Source organism: Pongo pygmaeus, chromosome 9 (assembly GCF_028885625.2).
Source record: "Pongo pygmaeus isolate AG05252 chromosome 9, NHGRI_mPonPyg2-v2.0_pri, whole genome shotgun sequence".
Taxonomy (NCBI): Eukaryota; Metazoa; Chordata; class Mammalia; order Primates; family Hominidae; genus Pongo; species Pongo pygmaeus.
Window position 1 is genome coordinate 32,082,790 of NC_072382.2, and position 19,264 is coordinate 32,102,053.

Genomic DNA, 19,264 nt, shown 5'->3' on the forward strand with positions numbered 1-19,264 from the left:
GGGGTAAGGAAACTAAGGTTTGGGATAACACTTAGAACAGTATCTGGAGCACAGTAAGCTTTCAAGTGCTATCTATAATTGTTCATATAACAAAACCCACATGAAATGAATTTTGCTTGTTTCTCCTGGCTGCCTCCACCTACCTCGTTATTATTTACTATGAAGAGGATTTAAAAGGCTCAAGGTAGAATGCTGCTTGTGTTACTTCCAATTCCCTGGTCCCTGTGTTCTTTGGAGGAAAGTTGTCTAGTTAAAGTAATTCCCATTTGCCTAACCAATGGGTGGTTGAGGGATGGAATGAAATATTGTGGGAAAGTGATTTATGAGCATAAAAAATATGTCTGTGCATGGGAGTGGGTGGAGATTAATGTTGTTAATCTAAACGAAGCTGATCTTGACAGTAGATAACATTTGACCTACAGAACACAGGAATATTGTGCTTGGTTTTTGGCTGGCCCGCATTTCCCTTTGGATTTATGTGTTTCTATCTGTCTGAGTACTTTCAGGAGGGTAGGATGATTCTCATAAATAACTCATTCCAATATTCAGTGCTCTAGGCGTCTAATAAGCACTTTTAAGAGAAAAATTCTATTTTTCAAGTTCTTCTTAGTTATAAGAATTTAAGAAGGAGCACTAGACCTTAAGGGGCTTCAGAGATCATCTAGCCCGGCTTCTTCATTATGTAAACTGGACACCAAGTCCAAGAAGTATTGTCCAAAGTTTCACAGCTAGTTATGGCACTGCACTGCAAGAATCATAGCTTGGATTTTCTGTTTTTTTGTTTGTTTGTTTGTTTTGTTTTTTTAACAAAGTCTCACTTCATCAACCAGGCTGGGGTGCAATGGCACCATCTCAGCTCACTGCAACCTCTGCCTCCTGGGTTCAAGAAATTCTTCTGCCTCAGCCACCCGAGTAGCTGGGATTACAGGCACCCACCACCACACCTGGCTAATTTTTGTTTTAGTAGAGATAGGGTTTCTCCATGTTGGCCACGCTGGTCTCAAACTCCTGACCTCAAGTGATCTGCCTCCTTCAGCCTCCGAAAGTGCTGGGATTACAGGTGTGAGCCACCGCACCCAGCCACAGCTTGGATTTTCTGACCCTGAAGTTCAGAGATCCTCATGGATCTGTGTCTTACCTTTATCTCCTCTTTCCTTAAATCTCAGGCATTAGCTGAGCACACAGCAATCACACAGTGTGGAAGGAGGCAGACTGAGACCTCACCAGGAAAGGGAGGGCAGCCTGGCTGGGGTTTAGAAGCCAGGTAACATACTTTTATGGCATGGCAGAATTTATCTCAAAAGATTTAGGTGGGTAACTTGGCAACTGATCTCATGACTCTTCTACCTGACAATCCTTAACGATATTTAGGGATTTATTTTGCACTGTCTTAGAGCTGTGCCATCCAATATAGTAGCCACCAGCCACATGTAGCTATTTGAATTTAAACTAATTACAATAAAATGAAATTAAAAATTCACTTCCTCAGTTGAACTAGCCACAGTTCAAGTGCTCAGTAGCCACAAGTGGCTAGTAGTTATAAATTGGACAGTGGAGATATAGAACATTTCCATCATCACAGAAGGTTCTATTGCATAGCACTGTTCTAGACAGCAGGACGAGGTTGGGTGAGCTCAGATTGCAGGAGCTAGACGGTAGTGTAAGAGAAGGAAAATATTTCTAAATTATGGCGTTGCATAGAGAAGACCTACTGATTGGAGTGTGGGTGACTGCCTGCTGGGGTTTATAGAAAAGATGATTATTCCCGTTAAAGTGAAGGCTGGTGAACAGCTTTTATGTACAAGCAACATAGTAAAGTCCTCATGTTTTTTTCTCTGCTTCAGACAAATAAGATAGGTTTTTGTTTGTTTGTTTGTTGGCTTGTTTGTTTGAGACAGGGTCTCACTCTGTTGCCCAGGCTGTAGTGGCACTATCATGGCTCACTGCTGCCTCCACCTCCCAGGGCTCAAGCGATTCTTCTACCTCAACCTCCCAAGCAGCTGAGACCACAGGCATGCGCCACTATGTCCGGCTAATTTTTGTATTTTTTGTAGAGACGGGGTTTTGCCATGTTGCCCAGGCTGGTCTTGAACTCCTAGGCTCAAGTAATCCACTGCCTTGGCCTCCCAAAGTGAGCCACTGCACCTGGCCCAGATAGATTCTTTAAAGGAAAATCTTCTCTGGAGCCTCACACAGTATCTATCAACCCAACTGACTCCTAAAATAATTATGTGCTCTCATGAAGAGGGAATAAAATATGATTTCCCTTGGAGAGCTGTAACTCAAGGAGCCAGATGACATGAGGAACAGCAAAGAAAGCTGTTTTGGATAGTGGCAGGGGTGGAAAAAGCTAAAGAAGTAATAGAACCCCCAAGCCAGCATCTTTAAGACAAAGTGACTCACAGATCACTTCATCATGCAAGCCCATGATCCATCCTTGTATGTCAACTTCAGAGACTAATGATTTTCCACTTTTGTCTTTTAACCATAATTTATATAACAGTGTCTGGCAAAGGGAATGTTCTCAGTAAATATTAGCCAATTCAAATTCAAGAGGCCAATACTGCCACTAAACCTCAAGATTCTTTTAGAAAAGAGGTGGTGGTACTCTTTTTGTTTTTTACCTTCTCTTTCTCCTTGCCAGGGCTGGTAGTCACAGGAGCCACTCAAAAGATGTTTGCTGAATAAATGAACACCCATTGGAGGTCCCATTTTCAACCAAACTTTCTCAGATGAAATAGGATTCTGTATCTCTTTCTCTTAAATGTGACACTCAAAGCAGAAAAGCCCCAGCCTTTGAAGGGGATTAGAAATGGGCTGACAGCTTTAGAATCACAGAGCCCATTAAGGGGCCTGTGCAGCTGTTAACCACCTTTTAGCTGCGTGGCAAATCTGTTTTCAATTATCAAATCAGGACATAGTAATTTATGGCGTCCAAGCAGCTACTTTCCTGGTGAGATACTCACTGTGCCGGACCCTGTGTGTCCCTGTTTGCCAGTTGCCAGGGTGACTGCTGGTCTTGGGAGGAGGGAGAGGGCAGCAATGAGGCCCCTCCTCTGCTGTCTGCTGCTGACAAGACACAGACGATGGGGGAGATACCCAGTCCCAATGTATGGACTCCAGCTGCTCTTAGGGACAGCTGAGATGCTTCTCCGAGGTCTCCCTAAATGTCGACAGCATCCCTGCCAGCGTTTCTATGGTGACACGTGCAAAGCTTATGGACTGTGTATGTGAGCAAAAGTGGTGCCTTCTAGGGCTTGGCAATAAAGGGCTGATTGCACACAATAGGAAATTCATATTTAATTGAGCAAAAGTAATCCAAGGGAAAACAAGGAAGCTGAAGGGAAGTATAAAGACTCTTTGTAAAGGCTCCCCCAAGTCACATTATTTAAATTCAACTAAAAAAAATCTTCCCATTCAATCATAGGCGGCCTTTTAGATTTTTTTTCTCAGTTTTGTTCCTTATACAGTCAGCTAGCATAACTACTTTTTAAAACTATGCCCTCAATGGTATAGATAGCAACATAGCTATTTGACTGTAACATGGCACTTTTATTAACTTGTACCAGCGTAATTATTGTAACAGCATCATTTGATTTTCTCAGATAATTAGAGACTGTATGGGCTGCCCATGGTGTTGGAATTAGCTGTTGGTTGCTTTCCAAAAACCAGTAAGGAGTCCATAATTCTCTCTAGGTCTTCTCCCAGACTGAGGGGCATTTTTGTGCCCTGTGAGGTGATCTGGGGACACAATAAAGGTGGCCCTGCTTGGAAATAAATTTCTTTTACCTTATGAGAAACCATCTAAAGGGACATTTACAAAAGGCTTAATATTCCTATGAATTATGTCCTGGAGAAAAATAACGTATCTTTAAAGTGTCTTGGGTAAGAAATTTAGATTTATACTTTTATAAATTTAGATTTATACCCCTGTTAAAGTTCATTTCCTCTGTTGCTAGAATTACTATTGTGTATATATAATGTGTATATATATAAAATGTAAATAACATCTAAATCTATAGGTCTTGGTTCAGGTAGGGAGAGAGTGGCCTTCAAGAATATAAAAACAGCCCATGTGTCAGTTCTTGGGAGGTGACTGTCTTCATTTAGTTGTTTTCATAAGGAAAGTTCTTCTCTGCTTCATAGACCTCCTAACAGCAAGAAGACTATGAAACAGTGCTCTTCTTGTGCTATAACCTGAATCTCTTCAACTACAGTTCCCATAAAATAGAAAATGATATCATTACAAAAAACAAACAACAAACAAAAGCACAAGGCCAATACTTCCTTCTGGTAAAAGTTCTTAAAGTTTCCCTGGGCCTCAGAGAGGCTACAGGGGATGATGAATCACTGAATCTTTATACGATATTTGTGCATTGTGGATGTATTTAACAAATATTTATCAAATCAATGAATGAGTATATACTTTTGTGTGCCTTCCTGGTGAGATACTTCATAACTTTCATCAGATAGAGTCTGCATGAGATTTAACCCTAAAAAACATGTAAAATCACAAAGGATTCAACCACTACTTAAAAGTGATGAGCCAAACAATCACAGGTGTCTCCTGTCTCTAAAAACCGGGGTAGAGAAAGATGTCTTAAGCTGCACCACGCACATGAATCCCTGGAAACTTGTTAGGATGCAGACTCTGCCATAGGAGGTCTGGGGTTGGGTCTGAGATTGTGCATTTCCAACAAACTCCCAGGGTGCCCAGGCTGCTGATTCCAGGGACTACGTACACTCTGAGCAGCAAAGATATAAAGCCCGAGTTTAAATGATGCCCTTTCCAAGTTGAAAGCCCCCAGGACAGCCCCTTACCTTCTTCGACTGTTGACTGCAATGCAAACTGCAAGAATCAAAGCCAAGGCCAAGAGGGATGCCAAGATGATCAGCCATTCTGGTGTGAGTAAATTAAATGACATGCGTGAGCTTCAGAGACACACTTTGTAAAAACAAAAATGCACTTTATAATTGACCTAGTTGAAACAAGCACCACAGTCAGTGCTGCAGAGGGGTCTGGCCAATAGGTCCAGCCAATAGGCAGGTAATTCTGGAAGAGCAATTTGCTATAAGTATTTGTCCAACAGCCTTCTTGCTTTAATCTTTTATTATCAGTCAGGATTTTCAAGTCCCTTCAGGAGAACTATGTTTCTAAAAAAGGACAGGATGACTTGTTGAATCTTGTAGATGCCTTTGGTATAATATTATTAAACATATAAAAGGAAACGTAGGCTTCTTTTGAAAGAAGCATTTTTTCCTGTATAAAAGCATCCACCTATCCACCTTACATTGTATTAAAAAACAAAAATGGAGGCAATAAAGGATTGGTTAAATAAATTAGGGTACATCTATTGCATTACGCACTACAATATAAGGAGGAAATATTCAATGACGTGGAAGCCATGGTTAACCAGTAGGCAAAGTTTGCTAAACACCATGTAAGGTGTAATCACATTTTGGTATATATTTTACATTTTAAAATGACAGGAAAGGCTGAGCACGGTGGCTCACGCCTGTAATCCCAGCACTTTGCGAGGCTGAGGTAGGCGAATCACGAGGTCAGGAGTTTGAGACCAGCCTGACCAACATGGTGAAACCCCATCTCTAAAACTACAAAAATTAGCTGGGCATGGTGGCATGCTGTAATCTCAGCTACGCAGGAGGCTGAGGCAGGAGAATCGTTTGAACTCAGGAAGCAGAGGTTGCAGTGAGCCGAGGTCGCGCCACTGCACTCTAGCCTGGGCGACAAAGTGAAACTCCATCTCAAAAAAAAAAAAAAAAAAAAAAAGACATATATTAAAATGGTAACCATGGTATTTCTGGATGGTGAGATTGATAATAATTGATTTATATTTCCATTATTTTATTTAGTTGTACTTTTTCAAATGTCTTCAATAATTACATATCACTTGTGGATTAATATTCTACACATTTTGAAATCAGGCTCTTGTAGGACTAAAATATGACTCGACAACTCTACTAAATTCAGTTGCAAAGTGGGTTTTATATGTGTGCAATGAACCAGGGCTTGAGAAAGAAGAGACATGGAAAGTCTCATTATCTGTTTTCGTTTTGGAAATTTTGGTTTATCTCTGATTTCCTGCTCAGCACTACCTTTGCCTCACCTTTTCCTGGTTTAGATGAGTTTGGAGAGGGAGGTAGAGTCAGAAGTGGGGGGAGACTGACAGGAGGGCCCCGTTTCTGTTCTTCCTCTCTACTCCTGCCCACCATGGCCCTGGTTTCCAGCCCTGAGATATCCCACCTGCACTATCACTGGAGCTGGGAAGAATCTTGCTGCCTGATGACAGCTAAGGCTTCCCCCATGCTCTCCCTCGGGACAGCCCACCCCTCTCTCTGTCTGGTCTGCCTTCAGGTGTGCTTAGGCAAGCTGGGGCAAAGGAGAACGGTGCACGCCACATTCTTCTCTTTCCCCAAGGGAGGCTCAGTTTGGAGACCTCTGAAGAGGAGAGAATTAAAAGGGTAATTTACAACCTTAGGAGAACTCTTCCCTTTAGTAATTCTCTATGACAAATCAATTTTGATTCCAAGTCAAATAAAGAATTTGCAACAAATGCCTTGTCTTGATGCTCAGGAGAACCAGGTGTCCCAGCCTCCTCACTGCACATGTTGTACTTTCTGAAAAGTTTATTCTGTCCACATCAGCAGGTGGTCCCTCGACCAAAAAAAATTAGTTGGGGAACCAAAAGAAAGTTTTCACTCCATGTAACATAAATGCCTCTTGTAGCTCCTCCCTGTCTGTAATTGTAAGAGGAAAATTACATGCTTCACCTTGGACCCCAGAAATAAGTGGAAATTGGATTGGGATAGAAAGGACCTAGGTATGACATGGGGTCCTCTTGGTGATCATTCATTTAGGAAGGAAGCTTTAGTAACTAACATGGCACTTCCTGGGACAGGCCAGGGACAGATCTGAGTATGAGCTCAGCTAGTTTGCAGAACCCAGGAAGAAAAGACTATTCCATCTTTTCCTACCAAGAGGCTGTAGTACTCTCACTCATCCTTTAACTGTAAAGATGAGCAATTGGATTCATATGTTGGGCATTGTGGAGAATGTGCTCTCAAACGGGTCTCTTCTTCCTTGCTGGGACATTCTGAGAAAGCTGCCTTCACCATGTTTTTCTGCCTCAAAGTTTGAAACTCACCTGGAATTTGGGGTGTCCTTATAGGACCAGAGGTTGTGTTTTCTCCACCTTCTTGACTCCCATGTGAGTGTCCTAAGGGGAAAAACAACATCTCTCAGCCAAAGTTTGAAATGTGTAACCATGAGTTCCTTGTGGAGCTGCATAAAGGGCAGCTCTCCACATTCTGAATCACTGAGAAGCCGTTTATGGATTCAAGCTGCAGATGTTTATAAAGCATTACACAAAAGATATCCCCCCCGCCGTGTTTGATTAAGGCTAAGGCTTAGTAATGTTATTTTGTATCAAGGAACATAAGAATTCTCAGCAGCAGTGTTGCACAGTGTTCAGGACTTTGGGGTCTAGAGTTGGACAACCTTGGATTTAAGTCTCACTGCTGTCCCTTCCTAACTAGCCATGTGTGCTGGGTCAATCTACCTTCTCCAAGTCTCCCTTTTCACACTCGTAAGATGGGGATAATAGAATGCCGTTCATGATAATTTTGCAGAGATTTAAAGAAGTACACGGTATTGGTAGTTGTGTGTGGTTGTTATTTTCTATTTTTAATTTAGGACCTTGCTACTCAAAGTGTGGCTCTCAGACCATCAGGACAGGCATACTTGGGGAGATCACCAGACATGCAGAATCTTACGCCTCATCTCAAAGCTACCAAATCAGAATCTTCATTTTAACAAGACCCCCAGGGGACTCACACGCTCCAGAAAGCCCAAAGAGAACCTGAAAATCTCATCCAATAGCATCATAGGAGCCAACATAAACACTATAAAATAAGGAGTTTGCTCACACCTGTAATCCCAGTACTTTGGGAGGCCGAAGTAGGCGGATCACAAGGTCAAGAGATTGAGATCAACCTGGCCAACATGGTGAAACCCCATCTCTACTAAAAATACAAAAATTAGCCAGGCATGGTGGCATGTGCCTGTAGTCCCAGCTACTCGGGAGGCTGAGGCAGGAGAATTGCTTGAACCAAGGAAGCAGAGGTTGCAGTGAGCTGAGATTGTGCCACTGCATTCCAGCTTGGCAACAGAGCGAGACTCCATCTCAAAATAAATAAATAAATAAATAAATAAATAAATAAATAAGGAGTTTGGCGGCAGTGGCCCTTTCTGACTATGAAAAATCACCGTATTAGAGTCCCTGCTGATATATTACTGAAACACACCTTGTTAGAAGAATCAACATTTTCTACTGCTAAAAAGCAAAATAAGGAGATGAACAAAATGCCTTAAACTGGAGGAAGTATCGCAAGACAGACAATCCTCAAGTCAGAACTGGAGGCCTATCGAAATGAGGGAGACACGATGGTTCTAAAAGAAACTTCTAAGAAGCCGGGCACGGTGGCTCACACCTGTAATCCCAGCACTTTGGGAGGCTGAGACAGGAGGATCTCTTGAGCCCAGGAGTTTGAGACCAGCCTGGGAAACATAGGGAGATCCTGTCCCTGTTAAAAATAAAAATAATAAATAAATAAACAATTTTTTAAAAAAAGAAACTTCTAAGACATCTTGTGAAGAGCCTCATCAAAATGAAAGCTTCATGGATTTTAAAAAATTCTTCCTCCATTGCTTCAAAACAAAATTTGAAAGTGTTCCACCAAAATGAACTCTTTTTTTCCTACCAAATGGAAGCCCACTGTAGAATCCTGAAGGCTGATCAATGGATGAAAATGGTGAGGTCTTAAATGAGAGCTTTCCTCATGGAGCCAGACTTTAGGCTGTGCACACTGAAATCTTGATTACAATGGTTATATGGGGAGAAGATGGCTCTTGTTTATGCAATTTGATGCTTTTGTTAAAACTTAAAAGGGAGCAAAACAAGTTCCTACCAGACATCTGGGTGTTTCAACATCCCCTATCCTATGTTGACAGTGGCCTTTGACTTTATAAACCTCCAAAACAGTCCAAGGCCCTTTCCCTACATGCCTTCCAGTGTCCTTGGTAGTTGGCAGGTTTTCACCTGCCCAAGTCATGGGACATTGGCCACCTAAACTGAAGATCTTTGGCCATGAAATCTCCCCAGGAGGTACAGTCACTCTCACTGGGTTTTTTTTTTTTTTTTCCCTGACTCATAGAAGTCTTTGATATTTGAAAAAGAGACCATTAATGTATCATAATCTCTTTATTTTGATTTTCAAAAAAAAAAAAAAAAAAGAAGAAGTGCTCCCAGCAAGAAAAGATCTGGGTGTGCGTGCAACAAGATGAAACCTCCTGTTTGAACAATAGACACCTGCTCAGAAGCCAAACAAAAGAGACTGGCTCCTGTCCGCCTGATTCTCACTTCAAGCAAAAGCCACAGAGGATGGATGTGAGACAGCAGGTCTTGCCTTGTGCCCTAGATGTCTACAAATCCAGCCAGGGTAGGACTGGCCACAATAGCAAGTTCCACAAAGGAGGAGCACTTGATATTCCTGTTGGGAGATGACATGTAATCTGAGACATGTGCACAGAGATTGTTCAATTGGCTTCAATGGTGAGAAAAGCAGTTTAGCACAGTCTAAGCTTCCAAACTTTAATGTGCATATAAACCACCTGGGTGGGAGAGTATAGTTAAAATGCAGATCCTGATTCAGTAGGTCTGGGTTGACCAGGGATTCTGCATTTCCAACAAGTTCCTAGGTGATGTCCGCACTGATGGTTAAAGAATCACACTTAGAGAGTGGCTGGGGTCTCTTGGTTTTAGAGATCATGCCCCTTAATAATAACTCCCTACTTTTTCAGAGTACTTTCATACTTCTGGTACCCTGTCTTTTTCACAATAACTCTAGGAAGCAACTGAGGCAGATGATTTAATCTCCTTTTTACCAACAAGGAAACTGAGTCTGGGAAATGTTGAGTGCCCTGCCTAAGGTCCCCAGTGAACCTGTGACTTCTGTCTCTATTTCAGAAGCATTTCTAATGAATCCCTACCTCCTAGTGCTCCTCCATAGAGAGTTATCGTGGAAGCCACCGTGTAAATATCCATCTTCATATTTGTTTTCAATGTGTAAACATTTAAACCTGATGGTGAGCCTCACTCAAACTTGGGCATAAAAAGGGAAGACAATGATTGATATGGCTTAAATCATTTACATGGGGTCACCTGGATTTATGATGTTCAGGGAGACCACAGTAAGGCAGCACTGGCAGAACCTCCCAGTAGCCCAGCAGTAGAAGTAATTAGTAAACCTACCTCATGTCAGACTTTTGCAGTGTGAGGTAAGGTTTTTAGGGGTGTGATCTGAATCACAACAAACAGGAGTCTATTTAAGAATTCCTGCCTGGCAGTAATTATGGTCATTATGGAATGTCTTCTCCAGACTGTGCTATGAGAAGTAATACAAGACCCTCCAGGCTTGAAAGGTGGCTCCATCACTCCCTGGTCCTGTCAACTCTGCCAAGTTACTTACCTTCTCTGAGCCTTAGTTTCCTCATCTGTAACATGGGGATAATAATAGTACTTACCTATGTCACAGAGTTTATAGGATGACTGAATGAGTTCATACTAGATAAACTCTATGAATTTGCTGATATCAACCTGTTTTTTTTTTGTTTGTTTGTTTGAGACGGAGTCTTGCTCTGTCACCCAGGCTGGAGTGCAGTGGCGCAATCTTGGCTCACTGCAATTCTGCCTGCCAGGTCCAAGCGATTCTCCTGCCTCAGCCTCCTGAGTAGCTGGGATTACAGGTGTGCACGACCACGCCTGGCTAATTTTTGTATTTTTAGTAGAGACAGGGTTGGTCAGGCTGGTCTTGAACTCCTGACCTCGTGATCCGCCTGCCTTGGCCTCCCAAAGTGCTGGGATTACAGGTGTGAGCCACCGCGCCTGACCGATATTGACTTGTTCTTGACCTACAACAATGGCAGTTCCATTTGGCCCAACCTAATACATGTAAAGTGTTTAGAAAGATGCTGCTGGCACACAGTAAATTCCCAACAAATACCAGTGATGATATCATGTGCCAGGATTATGCTAAATGTTTTACATGTATTCTATCATTTAGTTTTTGAAACAATGTCCTGTGACAATTGTTATTATTCCAAGTTTATTAGTTGAGAAATTTTGTCTCAGACCCTTTAAAGCATCTTGCTCAGTTAATATGCGGAGGGCTGGAATCGAACTCAGGCCATTTTTGCTACAAAGCTCAAGCTCTTAATCACTCTGGTGTAGTGCAATGTTAAATTGGGACACTGCCTGAATTCTTCCTGAGGCTTTCAGATGCAAGGCTTTCCTCCAGAGCAGTAGTTCTCAAAGTGCAATCCCTGTCCCAGCAGTGTCAGCATTACCAGGGAACTGATTAGAAATGCAAATGCTTGGGCTCCACCCCAGACCTACTGAATCAAGAACCTTAAGGGTGGGGTCCAGCGTTGTGATTTAATATGCCCTCCCTGCAATTGTGATGTATGCTAAGAAGGTTTGAGAACCACTTCTCTGGAGATACTGACTCACACTTCGTTGGTAGTCATCATCAGGCTCAATGATTATAACAGTGAATGACTAAAGCAGTTTTGAACTCACCAGCTGATTCAGATCCATGAGTGGTATGGGACCCCCCACTGGGGCGGAATGCATCTTGGTCTCCTGTAATGAGCAATCAGGAAGGTCAGTACTGCATGTTTTTACTTACACTCCCATCTGCATTTCCTTACGTTTGCATTCTTATACAGCCTATCACAAAGTTTAGTCTTTTTAAGGTATTCCAAAAAATGATGGCAAAACAGCCTTGAATGGGTCCACAATATTAGTTACTGTTCATTGCTTAATCCACTGATAAATGAGCTAGAGCTTTAATCAGAATTAAGGAAACTGGGGCAGCAAAGGCTAAGAAGGATGACCACAGGAAGTTTTGTAGAAACTTTGTTTTGGTAGAAATCCAAGAACTGTGGTAAGGAACATGCTAACAAAAATATTGTGATATCTTTGCAGGTATGAAGTTGAGACTAGATATTGTACATTTTAAATAAGGACAATATGAATTGGATTATGAGAAACATAATCACTGCAAACGGGCGTACTCTGGCTTAGGGCATGAAACAGAGATTTCTTGGCGGCAGGAAATTAGTATGCAATAAGGAATCTTGGGATTGAATGATGTAAAGATTCAAAGAGAAAGATCAACTACTTATTTTCAAAAAAAGTTGAAAATAAGTAAAAAAGGAAATGGTGAGATGATAGCTAACATGAATAATGTGTATTGGAATATGGGTATTATAGTAAGTTTAAAATAATTTTTTTAAAGTTAAATCTGTAGTTTCAACATGACTAGTTAATATAATCCTAGCTTCTTAAACATCTATCACCAGAAAGCTTTAGCTTAAGACAACCTCATGAATTGCTAAAATCTAAATCCATAGGTCAAATCTTGAATGCAGCATATTAAAACTCTCTCCCCCACCCACATTTTTCAAAAGCATACTGGAATCTTTTTTATTTTAATCACAGGACAATGCTTACATAAAATGGCTACAGTTATCCATTATGAAGGCACCTTACAAGGAATCTATAGTAACCTGATCATCACCATTTCCTTGATTAGAGAAGGTGGAAGCGGGTGACACTTAGTCACCTGTGTAATTATATTGAAGAGACAGACTGCTCTGTTCCTTGGTTGATGGTTAAAACAAATGAAAACAACATTTGCTGAAATGCCACACCAATACTCCCACTACCAAAATCACCATCACCGTCACCATCCCATCACCATCATTATCACCATCACCATCACCAACACCACCACTGCCACCATGATTCTAAATGCTTTAGTTCTTTTTTGGGGGACTGAGCCTCGTTCTATCGCCCAGGCTGGAGTGCAGTGGCACAATCTCGGCTCACTGCAACCTCCAATTCCTGGGTTCAAGTGATTCTAATGCCTTAGACTCCTGAGTAGGTGAGACTACAAGCACCTGCCACCATGCCTGGCTAATTTTTTGTATTTTTAGTAGAGACGGGGTTTCACTATGTTGGCCAGGCTGGTCTCAGACTCCTGACCTCAAGTGATCCGCTCGCTTCAACAAATGCTTTAGTTCTTAACATTAAGCGTAAAGACTGAGAAAAATGTATAGACATAAATGAGATTTATGTGGGTGAGTGTTTTTGAAGAAAACCAAGGATGAGAATTGGGTAACTTAATTGTCTAATCCATGGAGAATTATGGAAAATCTGTCCTTACCACTGCGGAAATCAGAAAGAATCAGTGTCTGTGAATATCAGTCTTGTAAAAAGCATTTGATTTACTAACATTAGGCTGGCTATAAGCATTCTAGGGTACTGTGACTATTAAAATTGCCATTTAAAATTTAAATTCATGGCTGGGCGTGGTGGCTTACGTCTGTAATCCCAGCACTTTGGGAGGCTGAGGATGGTGGATCACTTGAGGTCAGGAGTTCCACACCAGCCTGGCCAACATGGTGAAACCCCATTTCTACTAAAAATAAAAAAAATTAGCCGGGCATGGTGGCACACATCTGTAATCCCAGCTACTCAGGAGGCTGAGGCAAGAGAATCGCTTGAACCCGGGAGGCAGAGGTTGCAGTGAGCCGAGATCGCGCCACTGTACTACAGCGTGGGTGACAGGGCAAGACTCTTTAAAAAAAAAAAAAAAAATTAAATTCATTGGGTTGCACAACAGGCTTTCTTATGCCAAAAGAAATGAGACAGCACTAAAAGATTTTCTGAAGAATACTGACAATGGTACTTGGAATTTTTAATAAATGAGAGCAGAACAATGCTGAATAAAGAACTAAGGAGTGTAAGGGGCTTTGTCTTGCCAATATTGCAGAAGTTAGCATTTTCTTAAACTGTTTTTCTTGAAGCTCCGGGGTAGGCCACCCAGAGAAATGAGGCCAAGCATGTGGCATTCTGAATTTTCTGTCCCTGCATCACAACCGTCATCTGTTTTACATATTGGATTCTCATGGAGGCTGAGGCAGGAGAATTGCTTGAACTCAGGAGGTGGAGGTTGAGGTGAGCCAAGATCACACCATTGGACTCCAGCCTGGGCAACAAGAGTGAAACTCCGTCTCAAAAAAAAAAAAAATTATATATATATATGCACACATATAAATTCTTCTTTTTCTTTTTTGGGGGGAGGAGAGAAGATCTCTGCTCCAAAATTATGTATCTAAAGTCTCTAATCTTGAATATGCCTTAGTGATTGTGTTACAAAGCAATTGAAAAAGTAGTACTAGGAAAACAGAATCTGTTTTTTATTTCTTCACTACAGTGGGCGTTTTCCATTTCCCCTTTCTTCACTGTTAATTTCTTAATACAAATGGAGAAGCAAAGAAAAGCAGAAGCAGAGATGACTACTTATTTGAGAAAAAAAAAGACTTATTCTAGGTCCGTGTCAAACTTCATTGAATAAATTATCTTCAGTCCTCTCTTCACTGTTACAATAAGAGAAATGGTCCCTATTCATTAATACTAGATTAAATCATGAACATTTTAAGTGTGCATCAGAACTAGAAGAGGTTTATCCATCACCAAAAGTAAAACTGATCAATCTATCACCAAAACAAGATAATAATTTCAGAGCAAAGATACTAGTATACAGAAATTATTCACCTGTAGGATAAAACCTTACAAAATAAGTAGCGTATATTAGTCGAATTAAACGGAATTGCTAAAATTTGACTATTTTGACCTGCAAAAATATCAGTTTCATGTGGTTCAACTTCATATATCACAAGATAAGACAAAGAAAGCAATTCCATCATAACAGCCAAGTTGTACACATAACACACACACACATGCAAACACAGACAAATGGAAAAAACACTGGCAAAAGGAAGCATTTTTTTATCTAAAATATACCCAAGTTTATTTGCACCAGAATTGATAACCAATAATGAAAGACATTTCCATATCACAAACTAGTCCAATCCCAGACTACACAGAAAATGTCCTCTGTAATATGAAACTATATATTGTTTCTTTATATAGAGAAAGCAAACTAGATAATAAATGCCAAATTACCTGATAAGGAATGATTGACATTAGAGTTGGAATCTCCAACAGTAACTTCAGTAACTCCAAAGGACCCAGTCTTAACTGAGGTCACTGGGATAAAGGTCCTGCTTTCCTTCGTGTGTGGGTAATGAGAGGTATAACCTTCCAGTAAAGTAGTTGAGCCTTCAGAATGATTTGGGTCTCTTCTTCCACCTGTGACATCATTCCTATCTGTGTGGAGGTGGAATCAGTGATGAACCCCTATTTGTAAGATCACCACCCACCATGTGCTTGTCTCCAGAACACACAATTGCTGCAAAAGCTTTCCACTTGTTATCCATAAATAGGGAGCAATAGAGTGAAGTCTGTCATACTATTGAACAGAATAAATATTTTGCAATAGACACCACTTGGACATCACTCAACAGAAGAGATTTTGGTGATCTTAATACCCAGAATTGGCATTTGTTGCAACATCTGCTTGGGTTATTAGGTAAGGTTATGTCACTACAACTGTGATCTTGAAGTCAGCTGAGGTACTAGATAATCTTGAGTTCTTTCTCAATTGGATCATCTTTGATGTAGTGGAGGAAACATACCATTGGATTGAAAGATAAAATTTTGCTGCCTGCAGTTAAAATAGCAAATGCATGGTTTCAAAGGCCTGTGGCTACTAATTTAATTATTATTTTCTTTTCCAGAAGGGACTGCTTTTTAGTCATCAGCACCATGGAGGTCCAGAGGACAAAAGGCAAAACAATATTATCGTGAGGATTATAAAGTGATATAATCAGACATTTATGCCAATTATAAATCATACTGCAAAAGAACTGAAATCATAGCAAACAGTCTATTGGACCACAACGCAATCAAATTTGAAATCAAGACTAAGAAACTCACTCAAAACCATACAATTACATGGAAATTGAATAACCTGCTCCTGAATGACTTTTGGGTAAATAATGAAATTAATGCAGAAATCAAGAAGTTCTTTGAAACTAATAAGAACAAAGATACAACGTATCAGAATCTCTGGGACACAGCTAAGGCAGTAGTAAGAGGGAAATTTATAGCACTAAATTTAAATGCCCACATAAAAAAGTTAGAAAGATCTCAAGTTAACAAAAATAAACAAATAAAATAAATCATATATAAGCAATCCATTATTGTTAAAACAAATCACTAACTCTAGAGTGAAAGAAACCCAACTTTTAAGATTAAGAAATGTAGTTTGCACTTAATGTACAAAGAGGTATATAAAACAGAAAAATCAGAGAACCACCACCAGACGCACCTTTTGATTAAAAGTAACAGTGTAATGGCAGCTAATGGATGCACCTCCACCAAAGACACCGCAAAAGTACCCATAATTGATTGATTCTTATCAATAGCTGAAGCCAACTAGGTTTTATAATCCTTACTGCTTGATGTCGGAGTAGAAGTTGTTGGATGGTCTTTATCTTCTTCCAAGCCTTCATGTGATGTAGAGAAGCTCTGAGAATTACTCTGCTCTGTTTCAATGAGGAATGAATCCAGTGTTAATTTGAAGCTACGGTACAAATCCTGTTATCTGGTAGCAGGGAAGATCTAGCTACAGTAGAGTCAGATGGATAGGTGCATAGGAAGACCAAGGCTTGTGCACACCATTCTCCTCTGATCGATAGAAATATACAGAAGAATTCTATTTTGCCTCTAGTTGGTTCTGAAGACCCTTTATTTCTCAGTATAATCATCAAAGGTAAAGTGGCAAGGTGAAGACTGAGCCAAAACTTTGCCTATCCTGGATTGTCCAGGCGCAATTGTAGCATTGCTCCCAGTCACTCCGGAAAACCAGAGAACATAGAGACATGGAAAAAAGAATATTTGAATCCCAATGCTCCTATCAGTAATCAAAAGCACCTAACTGTGTGTCAAGAAATGTGACTGCAGGGAAAATGAACACTATGATAGCCTGTAGTCTACTTGTAATCACAAAAGAAAAAGAAGCCTATCTAGAATAACTTACTCAAGTAACACAGATCAAATTTATACAAGGAAATACTTAACTACCTTGTAAAGGTCATTAAATTAAAGTTACCATTTTACTCCATTATTAAGTTTTTTTTAATTTCACCTGTGTATGGGGATTTTCATCACTGCACCAAGGAAACGCTTGCCTGGGCAAACACAGGGCCCTCAGTGACATATATCAACTGGAGGTTGACCCATTGCCCATATCTAAAATCACTTGGACTGTTTCAAGTTTATTTCTTTTGTGTTCTTTTAAGAAAGGTACTGACCTCTGAGTTGCAGGTGCAAAAACTTCATAAAGCACACCCATAAGCCATGCCCACCACCAAATAAATATTACAACCAGGAGAAAGACAGTCACCAAATCCCAAACCCAATGTCAGAACAAAAGCCAACAGTGACATAAAATGGAAATATAAGTCCTTCTTTGGCAAGGGCCATTCATAGGCTTATTTGCATCTCCTTTGATGCTTAACGCTGTGCTATTTACATTGCTGGCAATCAATACATGCTTGCTGATTTTTTTCCTTTGCCTAAAGGGCTCATATGAAGGACTCTGCCCATTATGTGTGGCAAGCAGTAAAGTGGGACCTTCTTAATTCTAGATTTCTTTTGTATTCTTCAAAGAAATTATGAATGACTTTAGGCTGATCTCTAGGACATCCCTGCACATATAGTAGAAATTAAGGCTACTAGAAGTTGAATATTTCTTAGTGATAGAAAGAGATACTAGCAATTTTTTGTTGTTGTTGTTGTTCCAGGGATCCTGCCACCTTTGTTGATTGTCAATAACATGCCTTGCCTCTCCTCTGAGAACTGATGTGATCTCTAAGATTATCGGCCCCAAAAATGTCTTTTTACAACCATGCAAGCAATCCTACCCCTCTTCTGCACTGGCTGGAGGAAAGATGGACATTGAAAGGAAATGGTCAGTTAAAACAGAGAAATCACTATCCTGGAAGTGGGCTTGCGTTTCACTGGCATAACTACTTAGAGAATGAAAATGGAGTTGAATAGAGTCCTACTTTTTCTTAAAACACAAAGTCATTGAATCTGGAAGGCACAAAGAAATGAAGGGGAAATCAGGTTGAGAGACCTCCACAAGAAATACAGACAATAAAGACAGTTTCACACTCTGGGCTGAGGTAAGCCACATAGCACCATTCCACCACCAAAGCTCTGCATCTTGGCCAATAGGGAGTAAGAGATGAAGCAGGAATACAAGTCAATAAAGTGGCTGAGCATCGTTATTCTTACGCGTTGTCATTGAAAGAGGTCCTGTCCTGTCCAAGTCTTCCGCCAAACCTGTGTTTGGATTTGCAGTAGGCTGAAGCGTTGTACTATGACTGGAGTCCATATCTGAAGGAATCAATATTAGTGTTATTGCTTGATTTCCCAAACCACTACCTGAAGGTGGCTTATGGTCTACAACTGATTTTTTAAAATATTCACATCTGGCCAAGAGGAAAGAAAGCACATACTGACTATATCTCCTGAACTGAGATAGAGTATTGTTTCATCAAAGAGCACCACAACAAGTAACTGGCTTTCTTTGAAGGACCGAATTACATGAAAGCCATGATGCGTGTTTGTTTTTGCTGAGTCTGGAAAGACTCTACATGAGCACATGATGGAACACCCAAATCTTGCAGAGAGACAGAAACATTGCCTTTTTTACAGAAACATGCAATCTGACACATGGAGAAAAGACAAAGTGTGCTGGCTCAGGCACCATTTTATCCCCTCCCCCTTACCAACCAAAGGGGCTTTTAAAAATAGCCCTCTTCCCCCACTTTAGTCTTTTTTTCTTCACAAAGTGAATACGCAAATAAACACAAAATCGTCATCCAATACCACCTTTACAGAAAGTATACAGGGGCAAGAAATAAGAAGCAGTGGATGTCATTGAATTATTCTTCCCAAAAACCCAAGTATAAGCGGTCTTTAAAATTTAACATGTACAATGTTGAGTAGTGCAGAAATTTCACTGAAATACTTGTAAATGTTGTTTTTAATAGTTATCACAGATCTACTCTGCTGAAATAGGAAGTCTTGAGTGAAACAGAGGCCAAACAACTCATAAACCCCATCGATATTTCTGGCTGTCAATTCAGTCAAAGTCTATCCACATCACTGCCTCTGGGGGAGATTTAATCAGTTCCAGTGAA

The 19,264-nt window shown here is 40.5% G+C and overlaps 1 protein-coding gene across 24 annotated transcripts in view; it reads right to left on the reverse strand.

Annotated features, from left to right (window-relative positions):
- CD44 (CD44 molecule (IN blood group)) overlaps positions 1-19,264 on the reverse strand; it is a 92,661-nt gene that overhangs the window by 5,728 nt on the left and 67,669 nt on the right. For 14 of the 24 annotated variants that reach the window (XM_054438253.2, XM_054438267.2, XM_063670996.1 and 11 more), the window contains 6 exons: positions 18,354-18,455; positions 16,508-16,597; positions 15,114-15,317; positions 11,658-11,720; positions 7,167-7,238; positions 4,822-4,900 (listed from right to left, as the gene is read on the reverse strand). In XM_054438253.2, the coding sequence (XP_054294228.1) occupies positions 4,822-4,900; positions 7,167-7,238; positions 11,658-11,720; positions 15,114-15,317; positions 16,508-16,597; positions 18,354-18,455 (610 nt within the window). The remainder of the gene's footprint in view (positions 1-4,821; positions 4,901-7,166; positions 7,239-11,657; positions 11,721-15,113; positions 15,318-16,507; positions 16,598-18,353; positions 18,456-19,264) is intronic. The other 10 variants (XM_054438268.2, XM_063671000.1, XM_063670998.1 and 7 more) reach the window with 3 other exon arrangements.